At 38.6% G+C, this 19,669-nt stretch overlaps 1 protein-coding gene across 7 annotated transcripts in view; it reads right to left on the bottom strand.

The window, feature by feature from the left end:
- The window catches only part of CFAP69 (cilia and flagella associated protein 69), a 28,372-nt gene extending 15,136 nt beyond the window's left edge, over positions 1–13,236 (bottom strand). Inside the window, exons 1-11 of one of the 7 annotated variants that reach the window (XM_068934766.1) lie at positions 12,580–12,759; positions 12,297–12,347; positions 10,865–10,927; positions 9,708–9,817; positions 7,698–7,774; positions 5,680–5,778; positions 4,403–4,552; positions 4,108–4,285; positions 3,171–3,294; positions 1,067–1,115; positions 841–962 (exon numbers count right to left, since the gene is read on the bottom strand). In XM_068934766.1, coding sequence (XP_068790867.1) covers positions 841–962; positions 1,067–1,115; positions 3,171–3,294; positions 4,108–4,285; positions 4,403–4,552; positions 5,680–5,778; positions 7,698–7,774; positions 9,708–9,817; positions 10,865–10,927; positions 12,297–12,347; positions 12,580–12,720 — 1,164 coding nt within the window. In that variant the 5' untranslated portion in view covers positions 12,721–12,759. Of the gene's footprint in view, positions 1–840; positions 963–1,066; positions 1,116–3,170; positions 3,295–4,107; positions 4,286–4,402; positions 4,553–5,679; positions 5,779–7,697; positions 7,775–9,707; positions 9,818–10,864; positions 10,928–12,296; positions 12,348–12,423; positions 12,515–12,579; positions 12,788–13,059 lie in introns of those variants that run through there. The other 6 variants (XM_068934767.1, XM_068934769.1, XM_068934768.1 and 3 more) reach the window with 6 other exon arrangements.
- Positions 13,237–19,669: the final 6,433 nt, after the last annotated feature.

Below are 19,669 nucleotides of genomic sequence, written 5' to 3'. Positions count from 1 at the left end.
AAATCTAAAACAATGAATCAACTTTATTTTTAAATGATTTTAGCCTTATTTTTTCCCATCACCTTTTTGAAATATTTAAAATACACTGATTTGCTTATAGGAAGGATTTTCCAAATATTGACAAAACCTAGTCTCAAGGAAATATGAGCATACCAGTAGACAGTGCATCAGTCCACAGTAATTGATTAATTCAGTGATTGACAGCACATTAAAGGAAAACATTTTTTAAGAGAAAAAAATATTTTATATTTCTACAGTGAGGCAAGATTATCAGTTCACACAGTAAGTCAACAAGGCTCTGTCTAAACAAGTAAGCCCCTTTGTTTTGATCCGCCAATTTTCCAGAGTGGGAGACCTCTGAAAGCACATTATAGTTTCTCTTTCTGTCTACAGGCCCCTTTAGACTGCTAGAATATTCAGAGAACAACAAACATAAACATGTCTGGCTTATACTAAGAATATTATCTTTTATTGAGAACGGATGTTGGGAATGGTGCAAGCACAGACAAACTCTGTTTATATTCTGTACCATTCCCACAGGCTGTGGTTTATGAAACTCTGTTTTGTTCTTCACCTGCATTTCAGTAATGCTTTGCAGGCACTCATCAGCTAATTTTTCTAGCATGGTCTAGGTTTGTAGCTTTTCTAAAAATGGAAAAATACAATGTTTTCAAACAGCAGGACTTGGCTTGAAGCTATGTATGGTGTATAGTTTTGAATGCTTGATTTAAGCAAGAGCAGGTTATTTACTGAGCCACGTCATATGGACAGCCAAATAATATTCCTGTAATTCTTGGCCCCTTTTTTGCTTACAGTATGTTCTGTTCTGCTACAGTTTACCTGTACAGCACACGGGTCTTTAGATAAGACACCTATTACATTAAACAGCAACTTCTTCAGCTCAAAGTCCTCATAAGAGTAGGTAAGTTTAAGACCTTTTACCAAGGGATTAGGGATTTTAACTGTGAAGGAAATTGGAGATAAGTTAAAACAAAGTATTTGATAAAAGTCAAAATATTATAATTATGAAGTAATATTTAAATCCCACCAGTATAAAATCTCTTACCTTCAGTAAATGTTGCAAGTGCTACTAACTGCTTTGTGAATCCACTTTCCTAATAGGCATTCAAAATAAATATGTTAATTAAATTAAATTACAGTGAAATTAAAACTGATTATTTAAGTTTTACTTTTTTCCTCAGAACACATCAGACTTTAATCTATCCTACTGCAGAATGATCAGAACTTTATCAAAAAAGAGATCAACCATTTGGACCTTGTACAATACTAATCATAATGCTAAGAGTTAGTTAAACCTGTGCCTCATTCTGTACAAGCGTCAACTTGTCCGGGGAAGCCCCAAACCCATGTATTCACTACTGTAATCTACCACACAAGAAAACGCTATTGTCCAGTACAGTTAAAGTTGTGTTTTTAACACGTGTTTGTGCACATATAAGTTTGTACTCCAGGGTCACCAGTTTATGTAATTTTGTGCATTCAGTTATGTATACTAATACACTTGTGTTCAACTTGAGTGCACTTACAAGTAAGCATACAAAAACTGCACGAATGAACAACCTGCATCTATAAATATTTTACATTGTAATGCTTATAAGATGCATTTCAGAAAACGAAATCTCGTAATTCACAGCTTCTACACAGCCAACAGGTCAATTACGTATAATGTAACCATGGGTAGGGCCAAGACCCGGGGCATATACACAGTGCACTAGAGGCAAAAGAGCTCTGTTTCTGAGGTAACTGGAGCCATATAAACATAGTTGGCACGGCCCTGCTCTTCTTGAGCGCCAAATACATTACCTTGGCCTCAGTACTCTGCTGAACTCACCACAGAGCTTTCTGCCAGCTCCCAAAATGAGCAGAGCTCAAAACCCTGCACAGACCATCCCTGCAGAATCAAGCAGATCAGTAGTTTTGCAGCACCTTTTTAGATGCATCCTCCCCCTCAAAAGGGTTTAGATTTGATCAGCCCCTTAACACACACCTAAATGGCTTTAACAGTCAGAAAAATACGGCAAAGGTCATTTTAAATAAAAAATATTGAAGCATATAAGCATTTTCCCATTATTTTTAGCTCCATGGTATCATATTCCCTTTACAAAGCCACCGCAAAGCAGATAATTAAAACCAACTGGTTACACCAAAAATTATTTCTGTTTTTGCCTTGCTGATTACTATTGCTTGCAGTACTAAATTCTGGTGGAAAACAGTAAGTAATTCTAAGCAGACGGTTTTGTTATAACACAGAGATAATCATAATTAATACTATTATAAGCCTTACTTTACTTATATTCTGCAATTTACATGTGGCGAGAAAATTATTTTCCTTTCAAACGTTCAGATACCTGTGCTGATCTCTGAATTATGTTAAATATAAGCCTGAGGTTTCTGTATTTGCTTGGACACTATGTTAATAAAAAAAAGATAAAAGCTCAGATGAAAATTTCTCTGGTGTTCTCTACAAGACAGGATTCAATAGTAATATTAACTTTTTTTTCCATCTGATATGCAGACCTTATACCTTCTCTCCAGAAGTGAAATAAAATCTCTAGGAAAGGTGAGAATAGAGAATTTAAATGGAAACATTTATTATGTGTCGAATTATTTTTTTCTTTTAATATAAGGAATTAAAATATTGTGTCTTGGCTACTTATCTTGCAGGACAAAACTGCTTTGTTTCTGCAGCCAGATAAATGATTTGACTGTTTCAGACTTCAACTATGTTGCTGCAATAATATAATAGACCTTAAAAAATGGTTAGTGAGAAAATAGAAAACCTGAATGAAAATCTGTAAGCTTCATTACAGAGTATAAAACCTATGTAGTAATAGAGCCAGTTGGGACACTCCTACTGAAATAAAAATGAATTCCCTGAAAATAATCCACTCCTGATCAAGCTGCAAAACAGTAGCTAATAAATCTCTATAAATAGGAATCTGATGATTGCATATTCAGTATTTCACAACTTAATTTGAAGTTCTAAATCTCAGCAGTAAAAACAAGATTTCCTGCTCAGCAAACCTAAGAAAGAGAAACGCACTGGAGACAGAGTGGCACAAACATTAGAATCTGAATGGGGTAAAACACTGAGTGCATAACAGCAAAAAAAAGTTACTAGGCTCTGGTATGTAACTGCGAATACTTACAATCATAGGTGCTGCAGGGTTTTCAGCTACTAACGTGGCAATCACTAAGAGGTCATTTCTTAGCTGACGATCATAATTGCGGAAACCGTGCATGAGAAGGTGTACAAATACTTCTTTCAAAGCACTTAGAAGAAAGTGAGAGGTATTTTATCTTTTCTTTCCAAATCTTATTTTAGATAGCTCTCGCATATATGAATCCCCTTTCAGTATCATACTTTTCAAAGCCTTAGGGTTCAACTGCAAGAAAAGTAACTCAAAATTTTACTATGAAATGGATTTTTATGTATACTGCTAGACATCCAATTTAAGCATGTATGCAAGGTACATGTATTTCAAAGTTCACCTTGCATTATATGTGTTATAATGAATTAATAGACAGGTATAACACTTATTCAAACATGGAAATACTTAATTGGATGTAGTTGAATGATTATGGAGAGGAGATGGTCTAATCCCAAACAGTGAAAACACCATAACTCACTAAGGGAGAACCTATATTTCCTTCAACTGAGGATCTAAGCCTCGCATATTGTAACATATAATTTCCTACCAATTGTATAACATATACATTTCAACAGTGCAGTCATACTGACCTATCAGGCCTGATACACGAGCTTGAAAATGATACAGTTAATTTTTGCATCATACAAAGCAGTAGTTAAGGCTATACCTTCTGCACTTATGCAGCAAAGCACCTTGACTTCCCTTTTGCCATATACGAGAAACAACTGGTGGTGGATCACTGTGATTCATAAAGTGAAGAGAGGCTTTACAATGAACTACTTTTCAAGTTGGCTAGAAGTGCTTTTAGCAGGGCCCTGGCCACAGAGTTCATAAGGTACCTGGCAGGCACTTACATATTTACTTTGTAAGACATCATGCTTTAGATGTCTCCAAAATCATAACATTAATTCATAAAATGCTTCACTGTACTTACTGTACACATTCCAAGCTACTGAGCTGATTAACAACTTCTTCTTTTGAGGTGTTTTCTAATAAGTTCCACAGGATTTCTGATGAACGGAATACCAGCTGTCCAGAGGGATCAGCATCATTTAGATGCACACAGAGTCTGCTGGCTGCCTGGGCCTTAAGCATAAGTCTGCAGTTTACTCCTGAAATTATAAAAATCTGCATAATTAATCCCCTGTAGGTCAGTACCTGTTTCAGGCACGTTCAAAGAACAAACAATCAGAAGTAATGAGATTGCTGAAAGAACAGTCTGTACTCACCAGAGCTAGAGAGATACTGCAGAGCTTTCAGTACCCATAACTTCTCAGTAAGTTGATTTTCAACTAATGCTAGTGATAAAACAAGAGTTTCTGCTAATCCTCCTAATTCAGCCATCTGAATTTTATAGTTTGCGCTTGTTGGCTGGTAACCTGCACATACAAAAGCTTTAGTTACAATACAGTAAATATTCAGAATTTTGGTTATTTCATAAAATATTCACCCTTTCTCAAAAAAAGAAGCTTTGAAAAGCTTATATACTAAGAGACTTTAAAGAGACTTGGCCTCTTCACCTGAAAAAAGAGGTGACTAAGAAAGGATATGATAGACACATAAATAACAAAAAGTGGCACAAAGAAGTTGTTCTGTCACTCACAAGGCTAGTAACAGGGGACATAATACGAAGTTACTTGGCAACAGGTTTAAAATAAACAAAAAGAAATAAATCTTCTACAACACCAAATTGTGAAAATAATTTCTTCCTGGTGCTATGAAAGGTAAAGATGTAAATGGTTATAAAAAGCAGTTAGAAAATCTCACAGAAGACAAAACCCATAAAGCTGTATTAAGCATAAAAGAAAGAAATTCTCTTTCAGGAATTCTCTAAGACACAGACGGTTTGAAAATGGGGCAATATATTGAAGGAAAATATCATGGTGTGCTTGCTTGCCTTATTCTTACATGCCTTCTCTCACCACCTGCTCTGTTATACACTGCACTGACCTTTGTATGGTCACTCTTATCTTTTTATTTTATGTTAATGTTTCGCTGTAAAAGAATCCCAGAATTTATCTAAAGCCTGTGCTCAAATGTGTCCAAACAGTATGGACAGAAGTAAATTTAGATGGGCTCAGACCTACCCTTCACAAGCAACACAAGTGGAACCAGAGTTGCTTCTCTCCAGGCTACACATACAAAGTAGATAATGATAATATTTCCATTCTTATAACTCCAATCCTAATCACTCTTTCTTCCTCCATTATCCATCCGTGTTTCAGAGAACTTGCGACCACCTCACACTTTCTGGGTACTATTTAGTCTTAATCCTTTATGTGCAATATTAATTCCTATGCTGTACATTGATAATTTCAGTTTTTGAGCATGCCTTTCTATAAAAATTTTAATTCCACATTTGCCAGTGCTGTATATTTAATAAATGACACATAGTAACTACAGTTATAAATAAATATCATCTATAGCAAATTTAAATAATCCTTTCAAAGCAGTTGGGATGATAAACATTTGATTTCTTGTGACACTTGAAAATACTATGTTTTACCTGAAAGCAGTTTTTTCGGTGGCTCCACATTGTAAAAGCTAACAATACACTTACAGATTTGTATTCTAACTTGAGAGCTTGGCACCCTCATCAAATAACCTGTCAGAAACAAAAAAATAATTTACAAACTCTGTAACTATTTTTGAAATCATTCTACAGTACTTACGGTAATTACGGTACTTTGTCTTTATTGGTCCCACCCCCTAAAAATCTATGTCATGCTAAGTTTGATTATAAAAATACTCAAAAGACAGGGTCTCCAGCATCAAAAAGGACAAAGTGTTCTTGGAGTAGTAGCATAGGGTTTATTAAAATGTGTCCTCCTCTGTTTTATGGCTACAGATCCTTATAAGAGACTGGATGCTACTCCAGAAGTTACTCTCAGGAGAAAGCCAGTATACTGCTAGGCTGCTGCCACGATCATCTTAGTAACTCTGCTTCTACTAAACATTATATGACTTAACGGGAGCACAGAAAAGAGCTCCTTTTCCACAAGATTGAAAGAAAACCTGTTGAGAGCCACTGACACCTGAGATGCATAATACAAACTATCTTTTATATTTTAATGTGTTTTTGGACAGGCTACATTAAAGACAATCTGCAACTATCTGAAACTCAGAGGCTATTCTGCTATCTATTTGGGCCTGTGAAAATGAAGATTTCTGTGAAGAACTTCTTTCTCATGCATTTCAAGGATGTTCTTTTTTCATGTGTGACAGGCTGATGACCTCTGAGAGGTCCCACCTCTCTATCATTTAAATTTTTCCATTAAGTAAGCTAGCTGGTATATCGCCCCTCTCAATACTGTGTTCTTTTTTAACCTACGGCACTTGCAGTGCTGTTCTTTGAAAATCACAATTGTCACAAGGAAGGTCATAACAAGACAGTTGGGTACTAAAGAGTCCGATGACATTGAGACATCAGTTTGACACCTTTTCCTCCAACAGCTCTATTCAAATGGATTCCTGAGAGACAGGAGCTCACAGCTCAGATGCAGTAGGAGGGAGAAGTCGGGAGCTGCTGTCCCTAGTAGGGCATGGCACTACTGACTTGCTGTATTTTGCCTTTGTGGGAAACAGTTCTCAGAAGGCTTGTGGGTTTTGAAGCTTTGAGCTGGCAGTCAGGAGTTAGTGTGTCCTACTTGTTTCTTCCATTTGGCTTCAGAGAAGCATTAAGTCTTACCCCCATCCCAGGCTTCAGGGGTTGTAATAATACAGAAATTTCTCAGGACAACATGGAATTTTGTACTGTGTCCAGTTCTGGGCTCTCCAGTACAAGAAAGACATGGATTTACTGGAGTGAGTCCAGCAAAGGGCCACAAAGGTAATTAAGGGACCGAAGCATCTGTCTTATGATGAGAGGCTGTGAGAGCTGGGACTGTTCAGCCTGGAGACGAGAAGCCTCAGAGGGGAACCAATGCGTACAAGTATCCGAAAGGAGGATGTAAAGAGGACAGGGCCAGACTCTTCTCAGTGACAGGACAAGAGGCAGTGGGCAAAAACTGAAACACAAGAAATTCCACCTGAACATAAGAACACACTTTACTCTGAGGATGGCTGAACACTGGAACAGGTTGCCCAGAGAGGCCGTGGAGTCTCCATGCGTGGAGATATTCAAAACCCAACTGGATGTGGTCTTGGGCAACCTGCTCCAGCTGACGCTGCTTGAGCAGGGGGGTTGCATCTGGTGATCTCTAGGGGTCCACTACAACCCCAACTATTCTGAGGTTCTGTGAAATTAAACAGGACACAGAGATGTTTAGTTCTTCAGGTGTAATGATAACGGGTTTCTCACATAGCTTCTGACACTGGCAAACAGGAAACTGCTAGCTAATGGGTGGGTTAGGGCATAGCAAAACAAGAATGCTTTCTCAATAATAAAAAACGTAGAGTCCTGATAGAATCATTGAAAGAAATGACTTAAACTTATTAAGGGAGTAACAAGCAATTTAAATTGTGATAATTATATAGTTCACTTTATTATATTGATGGCATTGTGGCATATCAGTCTACACTCACCAAGTTGTGCAATTGATTTTGAAACTGTCATGGAATAGCTTACTTCATCAGATAATTTCTTTTTTTGAAAAGGTAACCTGCAAAATGAAATAAGCAAGTTATTACAACCCTGCTTAAAACACTGTAGAAAAATACTTTAATCAAGCCATTAGAAAAGCTCAGTAGCGTTTCTTTTTTTCCTCAACTTTCCTTGCAAATAAAGACACTTTTCCCAGGATAAAAATATTCTTTGCAATGCTGATTCTACATTGAAAGTTCCACTTCCATAATTTGGCAACTATATTTCGGCAACTAGCAGTACGTGTCCACAGATAACGTTTTCATAATTCATATTTGGTACAACAAAAATAATCTGAGCAAACAAATGTAATTTAAATGTGGAAGATTAAATCCTGGAACCTAGGCAATATCAATCTACTCCTCAGCTAGGCTATTAATAGACCTGTGTAGAGATGAAAAAAAGGATCTTAGCCCTGGACAAGATCTCTAGAAATGGAGAAAAATAAAACTAATAAACTGACTCCAAATAGCCCAACTCCAAATTTATTTTTAAAATGGGATATTAAGACAAATTCAATAACGTTTGCAAAACACTCAGATACAAAATAAATATGCAAGTGCTAAAAATTCTCTAACTGTAAACATTACAACATCATGCTAGGTCTCTGCATCTCCTAGTGCAGAAACAGCTTTCCTGTAGGTTTACCTCCGTAAACACAGACAAACAAAGGAGAGAGCAAATAATGGAGTAAATGGGGAAAAATAAAGAAATAGACATTAAAAAACAAGTAGGAAGAAGACAGGTACAGAAATAGAGGTAGGAAATGGAAAATGCTACTATGGAAATTCTAGTATCTGAAAGAAATTTCCAAATAACAGCCCCTCCCTCTAGTTACAGACTTCTTTTTGTCATATGAAGTAGCAGTGAATTGGGGGGGCAGGGGGGGGAATTTCCATAATACAAAAATTAAAGCAAAACCCAAGGGTGCAATCTTCCAAACACATTAATTGCAGAAACCGCAAGTGTTGCTGAACTGCTATAAAGATGAAAAGTACTATTCACAAATGCATTTTACTGACTTTACACCTTCATTTTCAGTTTTGTCACATTTCTGCCACACACAGAAAATGAAACTTCAGGATGTACTTTTCCATTCTCCACTGTGTGGCAGCAAAGGAAAGCAGTACAACTGATGATGATCAAGAAAGTGAAAAGATCAGCTGAAGAGTTATATGTTTATTATATCTAACAGCTGAGAGGAAGCTATGTGAAAATCTATGTGAACATCAGGCTTACAGCGCAACTCATTTTCTGTCTGCCATAATTTTTCTCTTCCATATCCTCACCAATTACAATTAAATTCCAGAGTAACTGTAGCTACAAGTATTTCAAGAGTAACTTTATTAAATTAATGAGAAGAAAGAGGAAACCATGGACAAGCATGAACAACACCTGCTTCCTGCTGTGCAAATAATTTAAAGTACAGTATGACAATGAAGACGCCAAAAAGATCATGTAATACATTTTTAAATCAGATTATAAATCCAAAATCCTCCAGTTGCCGTTTTTCCTCTTGTGCAATATGGCTTGTCATTTCATAAAGCTTAAAGTCTCTTTCTATCGCCCCAGGTTTTTAAACCCACTTAGAGAGCTTGTTCAAAACAACAAAACACTTCAGCAAGACTTACTGCTCAATCTCTTGAGGCCAGCAACCTCAGAACAGTTTACTGCAGGCAACGAGAGACTCTGGAGAATCCTGCTTCCAAGCATGCTGGGGCTAGTTATAATACAGTACTAAATGATGTAATAAGTAGCTCTGGAGATACTTAACTGCTGAAATGGGTCCTTCATGCCAACAGAAATTGGACTCGGGGAAAGAATGGGACATGAAAAGGAAGGGTGATACAACAGATGCCTTTTCATAGAGATATGTCAATCGCCTCAAAAAATGTACAAACATGTTAATAAACAGTGTTTAAAATCTCTAAAATAAGGGCTGAAGTACTTACCCACATAATTTAATAAGTTCACATATAGGCTCAGTGAAAGCTTCTTGGTCATTAAGTTTTTCTGCACACAGGTTAAGAATTTCAAATATCTGTGCTAAATCCTTAAGGGGCTTTTAATTTTAAGTTAAGGAAATCAAATTGCTTGTACTGCTAGGAATTAGAGAAAAAGCTGAAAACTACTCATCATACTTCAAAGATACAACCAAGAACAACTAAGGCCAATGTTTTCAAAGTCAGATGATTACGATGAAGCATATAAATCTATACTTCAGCTCTTGGAAGCAGCCTTACTTTACAGAAGTAAAACACTTTCAACTCTCTTAGCTTTCATGTCAGTTGAAGTTCAGCACAAAAAATGTCTAAAAATACAGAACAAAAATGTTTACATCACAGTGTCAGATCCACCTACCTAAATTCTTTCTGAAACAACCCTGAAGTATTCAGCTTTAGGGATAAGTCTGAAAATTTGGACCAAAACACATATTGAGATTATCTAATTCAGGGTAGAGGCACAAGATCAAGACTGAACAGCTTACTGAGACTTCCAAGCTACTACCGATCCACCGAACTCAGGGAAACTGCCTGGGTATGCCCATGACTCAGCTGTGAAGAAATGTAATCACTGTGGTAATTAGCTAAACTGTATGAAATTAATCACATTCTTCACATTCCTATAGCTTCCCCAGTACTCCTGATTATTAGAAAACTTTCAATTTCTATTGTAAATATGAAAAAAAGTTTCAGATAAATTAGTGCGAATTTGTTTTTCTTTAAAACGTTTCCTAATCAGAAGTCACTGCTATTTAATCTACTACTTAAGTCGTAACTACTGTTATGCTTGCCTATTAGGAACTGAAAATATACTACATTTACATTTACACTTACATTTGAATACTTCCAGTCACTGTGCAGCTGTTATCTCTGTATTTTATTTTGTTGCTACAAATTTGCTAATGAATCTAGTATCCAAGAATCTTTCTAACCCTACCAACCTTGGCTATTTGTGCACAGGTCAATGATTACAATATAAGCAGCCCATCACTGCTCTCCATCTGGAAGCACAGCAGATCATACAATGCGCTTTGCTGAGAAGTCAAAATATTAACATATGTCATACACCACAATTTTAATGTTCTAAAAACTGGCAAAAAGGATACAAGCCCATTTTCAAAGCGCTTGACTACCTTCCTGAGAATTTTCAGCTGCCTTTCCAAATTACTCTTAAATAAAAGAATGAAAAGCAGGTTTCAATTGCAGTTTTCCTTAGAACCTTAAGTGATTATGTTCATCCTCTTTTAAGTTTAAATGAAAAGTGGAAGCCAGATTAAAGAGTCACAGGACACAACGAAATTCTGAAAGTGCTTTGTAGCAGGATTGGTTCTTTGATCAAGCCCCATTTCTAAATATACAGTCTACATTCTAGTAACTGAGGAGACTTTTTAAAACTGCAAGTTTTGTTCAAATGTGTGTGCTTTTCCTACTAATTTATTTGGGATTCTGTGAAAGATAATTTAGAAAAATCCAAACCTATGTTCAGGAGACTTAAATGTGACTCAAATATGTATAAACATAGATCTAAGTGGCTTAGAGTGTGGCTTTGTCACCGCTAGAAAACAGCCTGCACATTCAAATTTGAAAACTGCTGAAGTAAGGCTGCATCAGGGTGTGCCAGTGACGATACGCAGCACTCATTGCTGGGCAAGATTACTGCAACTTGAGGTAGGCCAAAGAGTTGTTTCAGGCATCTATAAGCCCAGAACCCTGAGGGTGTTTTATTATCTCTCTCATGCTTTCTAGACAGGCAGTAAACAGTATCATCCAGCACAATTTTATTTAGTTAGTAAGAGTTTATTCTATCAACCTTGCCTCGAAAGAAGAAAAAAAGGACACAAGTTCTCCGTGGGACGTTAACTTGATATGTGGCATGCTGTTTAATTAAATTCTTGTTTTAAGGATATAAATTATTAGGGTTTTTTTTTTTTTTTTAATGAAAAGCAACCAATGACTTAGTGAATTTAATCCATCAAATCTTCTCATAGAGATGAAAAATAGTTTATGGAAGTCCACGAGATAGTACTCGTCCATGTGCCTAGGTAGTCATACTAGTTCCTGAGCACTGAACTGTGTATAGTTCTCCCTCCTTTAAAGTCAGTTCCCTGGAGAAACCTCAGCAGTTAACTCAGGCACTTACACAAATTCCTGGCATGCTTTAAATAGCTCTAAATATATTTCTGTTTTTCAGCTGTAGGTTTCAGCATTCTAAAACTTCGAGAGAAGTTAAACATTTTGCACATTTGGTTTTTAAATGCACACAATTTTGGGGGTTTTTTTTGGAAAAATATCTGTGTAGGGGTGAACTGGGTTGTTTAATAAAAAATACCCATAGATACCACCCTCTGCTATGATGAACCTCTTTAGAAGATGTCTTCAAGCGCCGCTACACATTCTTCAGCTTTGTGCTTTGTAGCCCCAGCCAGCGGCGCCATCTGGTTTACTTAGGATTAGGTACAAAAGCACGCGCCTAAAATATTTTCCTAAGCCCCCTTTTCATCTGTGCAACCCAAATCGTGAGACACCAGCCTTACTTACTGAGTTTGACTCTTCAAGTAGTTTGACGACATGATTCCAATCCTGCGTGTCCTAGAAAACAGACGAACATTTTACATTTTATATATATATATAAAATGTGTGTATATTTATATATATATACACACACATTTTTTAAACCGTGCTTAAAAAGCAGCCCCGCCGCGTGAGGCAGGCCCCGGCTGAGGCGGGGGCCGGGGGGCGCCCAGGCCGCCGTGCCCGGCCTGCACCGCGCGGGGCTGCCTGCGGGGACAGCCTCGCCCGAGGCGGCCGGGCGGCACCTCACCTGGGCCGGGCCGGCCTCGGCGTCGGCGTCCGAGGCGTTGCTGCGCCGCTCCCCGCCGCAGCGAGGGGGACCCGGGGCCGGGGACCGCGCCGGGGAGCGAGAGGGCGCCCGGGCGGCGCGGGGCTCGGCTAGGCACGACATGGGCCCGGCCGTTGCTACCGCGGCTGCGGCCGCCGCCGTTGCCATGGGAGCGGCGCGGGCCGCGCCTCCAGCTGCCGCCCGGCCGCCCGCCCGCGGCGGGGCCCGGCCTCGGCGGCCGCCGCGGGGCAGCGCGGGGCCGGGGCCGGGGCCGGAGCCGGGGCCGGGGCCGGGGCCGGGGCCGGGGCCGCTGCGGCAGGGTCCGCCGGGCTGCGGGCACCCGCGGGACGCGTGCGCCGGTCAGCGGCCCGCCGGGGTGTCGCGGTGCGGCGTGGCCCCTCCTCGTCGCTCCCGTTCGCTGCGCGTCTCCACGCTGTGAGCAGCTCCGTATCGTACCCGTACCCTCGGTTGTGAGCGGCTTCCTCCGCTAGAAAACCACTTCTGCGTCGCGATGTAACGCGCAGATTGGGCTTTTCCCGCTTGTTGGGGAACTGGAAGAAGCAGAGTGCGAGAGTCCTGAACTCTGCGCAGGACAAATGGCAGGATGAGACACCTCGCTAGACACCTTGTAGCTGAGACGGCCTGCTCGCCTGGGGCAGTCGGGTCGTAGGGAAAAGGGGGGAAGGAGAATTTGTTCTGCGTAGACCAATACCAAACGCAGATAACCAGTGCCTTGGAAGTAATACAGGCCGAGCCAGAAGTGGAAGAGGGGATGTGGATGTTGTCTCCTTGCTCACAGCTTTCATGACCAGGTTTGCAACGGCATCTCTCGGCTGTGAACATGGACACTCCTATGGGCGTACACGTACTCTTTGTGTACATGGGGGTACGTGTACTGTACGCTTTGAAGGTGCCCATATGCTTTCAGGTGTGTGGTGGTCTGAAATGCCTGCTCCAAGATAGGTATGTGGCTGAACCCATCAACTCCAAATTGTCCTCAAATACCAGATTTCTTTGCTGGATTGGGGCTGACGTGGGTGGAGGAAGAGCTGTGTGTCCAGAAATGGATAGAGCAAAAGGCCTTGTTCAGCTCTTGTGCGGTTCCTGTACCTGGAGCAGTATCCTGGGTATGGTCATAGCTCAGGTGCTCTTCTGGGCTGCTCAGTTTGGTTGCCCCTTAGTGGGACTAGAAAGAACCGATTGATAATAGAAATGAGCAAGAAACCCCTATGGCTCCACCTTTCACCTAAACGGTTCTTGCCCTTACTCTTCTCAGCCTGCTCTTAACATGCTATACCCCTCCCATTTCATACCTGCCTTCTTCAGAAATGTGTAAGATGCATATCATGTTTAGTGTTCACATATGCTAGCCAGGTCTCTCCCCATTACAGGGAAATGCACAGTACAGCAGGTACCCATCCGTGCTCAATATACAACTGGTCATCCTGTACACAACGGAAACTCTCCACAATGATGGCAAAAATACAGCCTAGCATAGAATAGACTCTAATTTGGAAAATGCAGCTACCACTTTGGCATCCTTAACCTCCTGAGTTGCTTTTGTAGGAACAGAGGTGACACAAGGAAATGAGCTTGTTGGAATATTTTAGTGCATTCACCTACTGAGACTACGCAGCTGCCAGTTGGGGGCTGGTATTTGACTTTTCACTCATCCATGTACATGTGGATGTCCTGTCTGCATTCCTCTAATCACTTCATGAGCTCTTCCATGAACATTCGTTTCTTTGAATGTGAGTGACCATATTCTCAGCTGTAGTCTAGCATCCAGGCCTACACTGGATGGAACAAGATTTCTTATTTGTTATTTGTTTGAGATGCATTGTAATGATAATGCTTACAGGACTGCAAGCAGTTAGCACTGGGCTGTGATTCCGTGATTCTTTCACAAACTGGATTTTTTTTTTTTTTTTTTGCTTGGTGTCCATATACTTACTGATGTTTTATGTATTCAACCAGAGTTTTTCTGAGCCCATGAAATAAAGCTAAAATTTACATGTATTGTGGCTTCAGTGTATATGGTCTGACTGACAAATATATAGACAGCATATCTAAATTGGGCAACATAGTCTGTAAATTATAAGCTTAGGTCACATGCCATTTGTTGGTTGAGTGTTCCAAAGATCATATTGCAAAGGTCCATCTGCTCACTGAGTACCTTCTTTATAAATGCAGCTTTTAAAATTGGGATGAAAGCTACACTGTGTAGGTTTGACTCCAGGGATTCTGCTGCCCTCGGCAAACTGGCAAACGTCCATCCTTAAAACCGTGTGGTCAACTGTGAAAATATTTACTGAACAGTTTTCTGCCTCAGACAACAGGCTTGTATTGTATTGTATCACACCTACCTCTTTCATTGATAATAAGTAACACTATGGACATCAAGGCTATAGTACCATATCTCTGAGCATATTAATTCACAAATATTAACTAAGCCTTACAAATGATAAGAAATATTTTTAAAAGGTAGACTTGATGTAGAGAGGATTACTGTTGTGACCAAGCACAAACTCTTAGAGTGAAAAGACGTTTCAGCAAATGTTATCCTTGAGCTAAAGTTAAATTACATAAAGCAATGTGACTGTGTAGTCTGATGTGTAGGACACATAGCTGTGTATTACAAGATCAAGGTTCTATATCTAGCTATGCCGTTCATCTCCTACTGACTTTGCTGACTGAGTTATTTCCTCTCCTACTCTTTACTTGCTGTCTTAACTACTTAGGATGTAAGCTTTTGAAGGACTGTATTCTGCATAGGGTACATCTTTCATGTGCTGCAATGCGGGCTCCTCAGCCAAGTGATGTCCTTTCCTCGGCTACTTTGAAACCATATGCTTTTCCAAAGTCATCAGCACTGTTCCTCAAATATGATATTAAGCTCTTTAAAATATGGAAAGTGGAGTCCTCCTAAGAATCAGTCTGTTGACTCCTTGTCTTCCTTTTCATTTATTTTGTTTTGGTCAACAGAAAGAAGAAACAGAAAGAGGCACACAAGAACCTGCAGGCCTGTACTGCCACGCCTCCTGTGTTATCCACAGAATCTAGGCAAGTTCTAAACACACAGAAAAAAAAGAGAAGAGTCGTAAAGCGGTTGGCAGCAGACTCGAGCTTAAACCTGCAAAGTCAACAGAGCTTCCAACACCTGTATTTACCTGCCTGTTTTATCAGAATAGAGTGTTTAGATCGTTGGGTGGTATAGATTTGATGGGGACCTTGATCCTGATCTTTTTTGTCAGAAGAAAGCACAGTAAATCACAGTAGACAGAACTTACGTTTTTGTACAGCACCAGGTACAGTTGGACAAAGGTCTAAGCTGAGGCCTCAGCTGCTAGCATAGTATCAACACTCAGGAAAACAATCGCAGTGATATGCAGAAATAAGGGGAGGTTTTTAAAAAGCTAGGAAGATAGACATCAAGGACCAAAAAAATCATTGTTTTGACAGGTATGGCACAAATAGATCTATTTTGCATTTAAAACATATTTAAATTCCACTGCTTCTAGGAACTGGCTTTGTTTGGGAATCTGGGAAGATTATGTAAGTTAACGTGAAAGAAATGTGAATCCCACCAGCCTCCCTGACTTGTGCACCTTGACTTCTCTGAACTCAGAAGGGTTTATGCTCCTGACCTCTAGTTTGGCAGGATTTCACCTCGGGTGTATCCTCTCCTTCTTCTTATGTTGGCATAAGCCTCTTTGAAACAAGGTTATATGCTTTCAAAGTCAAGGACTGCAAAAGTAGTTCATCTGTTCTTCTCATTTAAGCAGTAATGCTTTCGCACAAGCATGAGCAAATAGGAAGAATGTCTCCACCTGGCAAACATACTTGTACCAAGCAGCCTCACTTTTGCCACAGATGTTTGTCCACTGAACCTAAAAACTGGGCTGAATATATGTTGATAATATCATAGTGTTCACTTTGTGTTCTGAAAACATGGAGAGCACCTTACATTAGGATAAGCGATACGGTTCTCCAGTGTATTTCTGTGAAGTATCAGTTATCCAGCCGTTGCAAAAGAAACAAACCTGCTCTTCAGAAGTATTTTTATGAACTCACATCCAAGTTCTAGCTCTCAGAGAAAATGTGAATCAGAGCACAGATGTATTATGAAGAAAAGCAAATTAAAATTTATTATGCATGAGAAGGAAAAAACCCCAATATCTGATGACTTTTTATTGATTTTTGTGTAAATCGCAGTCTATGGAAAAATAGGTAAAAGCATTACTCGTAATTGATAATAGCCCTATTTGGAGAGACAACACAAACAAATTGACAAAGTCTGAATGCACAACTACAAAGAGAGTACCCGGAAAACATTGCACACGGGGGACATATGTTCACTGCAAGACACTGCCAGCATGGCATGAGAAACAGTGTGTAACGGGAGAGATCGCTGTTCAAGCCAGCTCACTAAAGGCTGCAATCTAGGTAATTCAAGCAGTATCATATAATGATACAATATTAATATCGCAATGTTATTCATTACATTTATAGAAAATATCGCAGGATGAACATCCAGTGAATTAAAACTTCTGTATTAGGAGATGCACTGTCTGAAAGGAACTATGCATATGCATCTACTACCACTGCATATATTCATCTGCACTGTTGAAAATATTATACTGAAAAAGTCAATCTATCTAATCTTTATGCACCTGATATATCTAGCTTTGAATTTATCACATTCAGAGGAATGCTGTTTCCTAACTATATTCATACCTGTGAAATTTACAGCCACTTGGGAAGTTGTTGCCTTATATTAATTAATAATTTCCCTTAATACTAGTTGGGCAGCATGTATAGGTAATTGCATATGGACATATACATAATATTTTATAGCTAATTAAAACAAATACATATATATATTTTCTCATGTTGGTACATCATATAATGTACAATGTTGTAACAAAAAGTTAAACATGGCATCAAGTTACAGTAAACATTACTGCAAGATAGATAGGTAACAAAAAAGAAAGAAGAATCTCAAATAATTAACCTCTAATAATTCAAGAACATAGGAGTTAATTAGCTTGTACATAGTTGCCACGGTTAATAGAACTGTAGGATAAAATTAAGGACAAATATGGAATCCATAACAGAACTATATTTTAAACAATGTTTAGAAAAAATACCTTAATATCCATAGAACACAAACAACATTTTGCTAAACATCATTACAATGGTTTAATGCATAGAGGTTTCCATTTTGTAATATGATGTGTGAAGTTCTGCATTATATATTAAGCACTATTTTGTTTTTATGGAACACTAATGAAGAGAAGTGAAGATTATTTTCACATTAGGCAGGGCATCCCTACAGTCAACAAACAATTTATATAACACTACACAAACATTTTCATAGCAGGCTATTCCTCTAAGTATGTATTTATTCTCCTAGGTAACTAAGAAGTCCCACCGAATTTTGTTGCTTATCTTTAGGCAATCACACTGAACTTTTAGCCCAGGTCTTTTTCCTCAAATCTTGACTCCAAAGAGAAGCTCTTATGCAAGTCCTTCTATACAAATCATTGTATTTGTTTAATCATGTGGATAAAGATTCCGTATGTGACTAAGCATTTGCATGATATGACAGACAACGTGTAGTAAAAGCATGAGTGTCATTTTACTTTCAGACTTACAGTGTCTTCTTCTTAGACAGAATCGGTCTTTAAAATAAAGAAAACTACAAAAGATTAAATCGCAAGTTAATTTGTTGTTTTGGGTAGAAATAAATATATGGCCTAAGAACCATATATCATTTTGTAGCACAGATATTTCTCAAAATGTCTATATGTATATTTGATCTAAAAATATTATCTATTTATAGTTTAATATTTATACTTTAATATTTCACCCTATCATGTAACTTATAAAAATCAAAACACATTTTTAGTTTCCTGTACACACAGTTTGAGAAAAGGAACAATACATCACTATTTTTTCCAGAAACCTCTTGCAGTTCAAAATTTAACATTTTAAACGTTTTTGAAGGATTTAATGGTGAAATAGATTTTTTTTTTTTTTGCATAGGAAAGAGGGCAAATTCATTTCTCTATATACCAAGTGGCTGCATGATATAGTAAAAATATATGGACTTTGACAGTAATATTCAATTACTACAGTATCTTAGTTCTGCAACATTATCACTATTGCATCAAACAAGAATTAGATAATTGTAGGGAAGATGAATGTTAATTATCTATTCTAGAGGTGCAGAATTACTATCAAATAATAGCAGTGTATTTAATTTTTAAATGTAATCAGGTTATCGACCAGCAATGCTTTCTCCTCTAAATTTATGCAGAATTAAGAAGCTCTGCTCTCAGTTATACCCTCCCATTCTAGTGATTTTAATCCATGCATAGGAGTGGGGCAGAACGTGGCTTGGCATTTACCCATGATAACTCTCCAAGTCTCTGTATGTGCTAATATAAATCATATATGCTGTTTTCTCTAGCATGAAATTAATATGAAAGAACTGAGAAATCTATGCAAACAATGCAAGGGTTTGTGAAGATTAAATCCCTCTCAGTCCGCCCATGAGCAAATATTTCTGCAAATGCCAATGTACATGAGTAATTATAAGCAAGAGAATAGTTGTACTAGTTGAACTACTTATGTTAATAAAGATCTTTTCTATTAATTTTATTTAAAGGATTGGAGCACACATGCCTGCGCTTTATGTGGTCTCCTGAAATAACGAAATAGGAAACACAGGCTAGAAAATTCAGTCAGAAGTAATCCTGCAAACCTTTCAAGAAATACACTGCTTTCTGCACTGGAATGTATTTACACATAGACAGAACAATTTAAAAGTTGTGATTATCACTTGTTCTCCATTTTTAAGTGAAAGTCTCGTTCTTACTAGTTTAGGCTCCTGTCTATCTCCAGCAACGAGAGCTTCTTTTGCTTACTGTCTAGTATGCTTGATTGTGCGCAGTATTGTGCGCACGTAGCACCATATGCATCACTGAAATGGCTGTATATTGGAAACAGGGCAATCAGATGAGCAGCTTGAAATTAACTGATCCGCTTGTGAAGAAAAGAAAGAATG

This window comes from Struthio camelus, chromosome 2 (genome assembly GCF_040807025.1).
Source record: "Struthio camelus isolate bStrCam1 chromosome 2, bStrCam1.hap1, whole genome shotgun sequence".
NCBI classification, from domain to species: domain Eukaryota; kingdom Metazoa; phylum Chordata; class Aves; order Struthioniformes; family Struthionidae; genus Struthio; species Struthio camelus.
The sequence above is the reverse complement of the archived record's forward strand: the minus strand, read 5'-3'. Positions and strand labels throughout refer to the sequence as shown.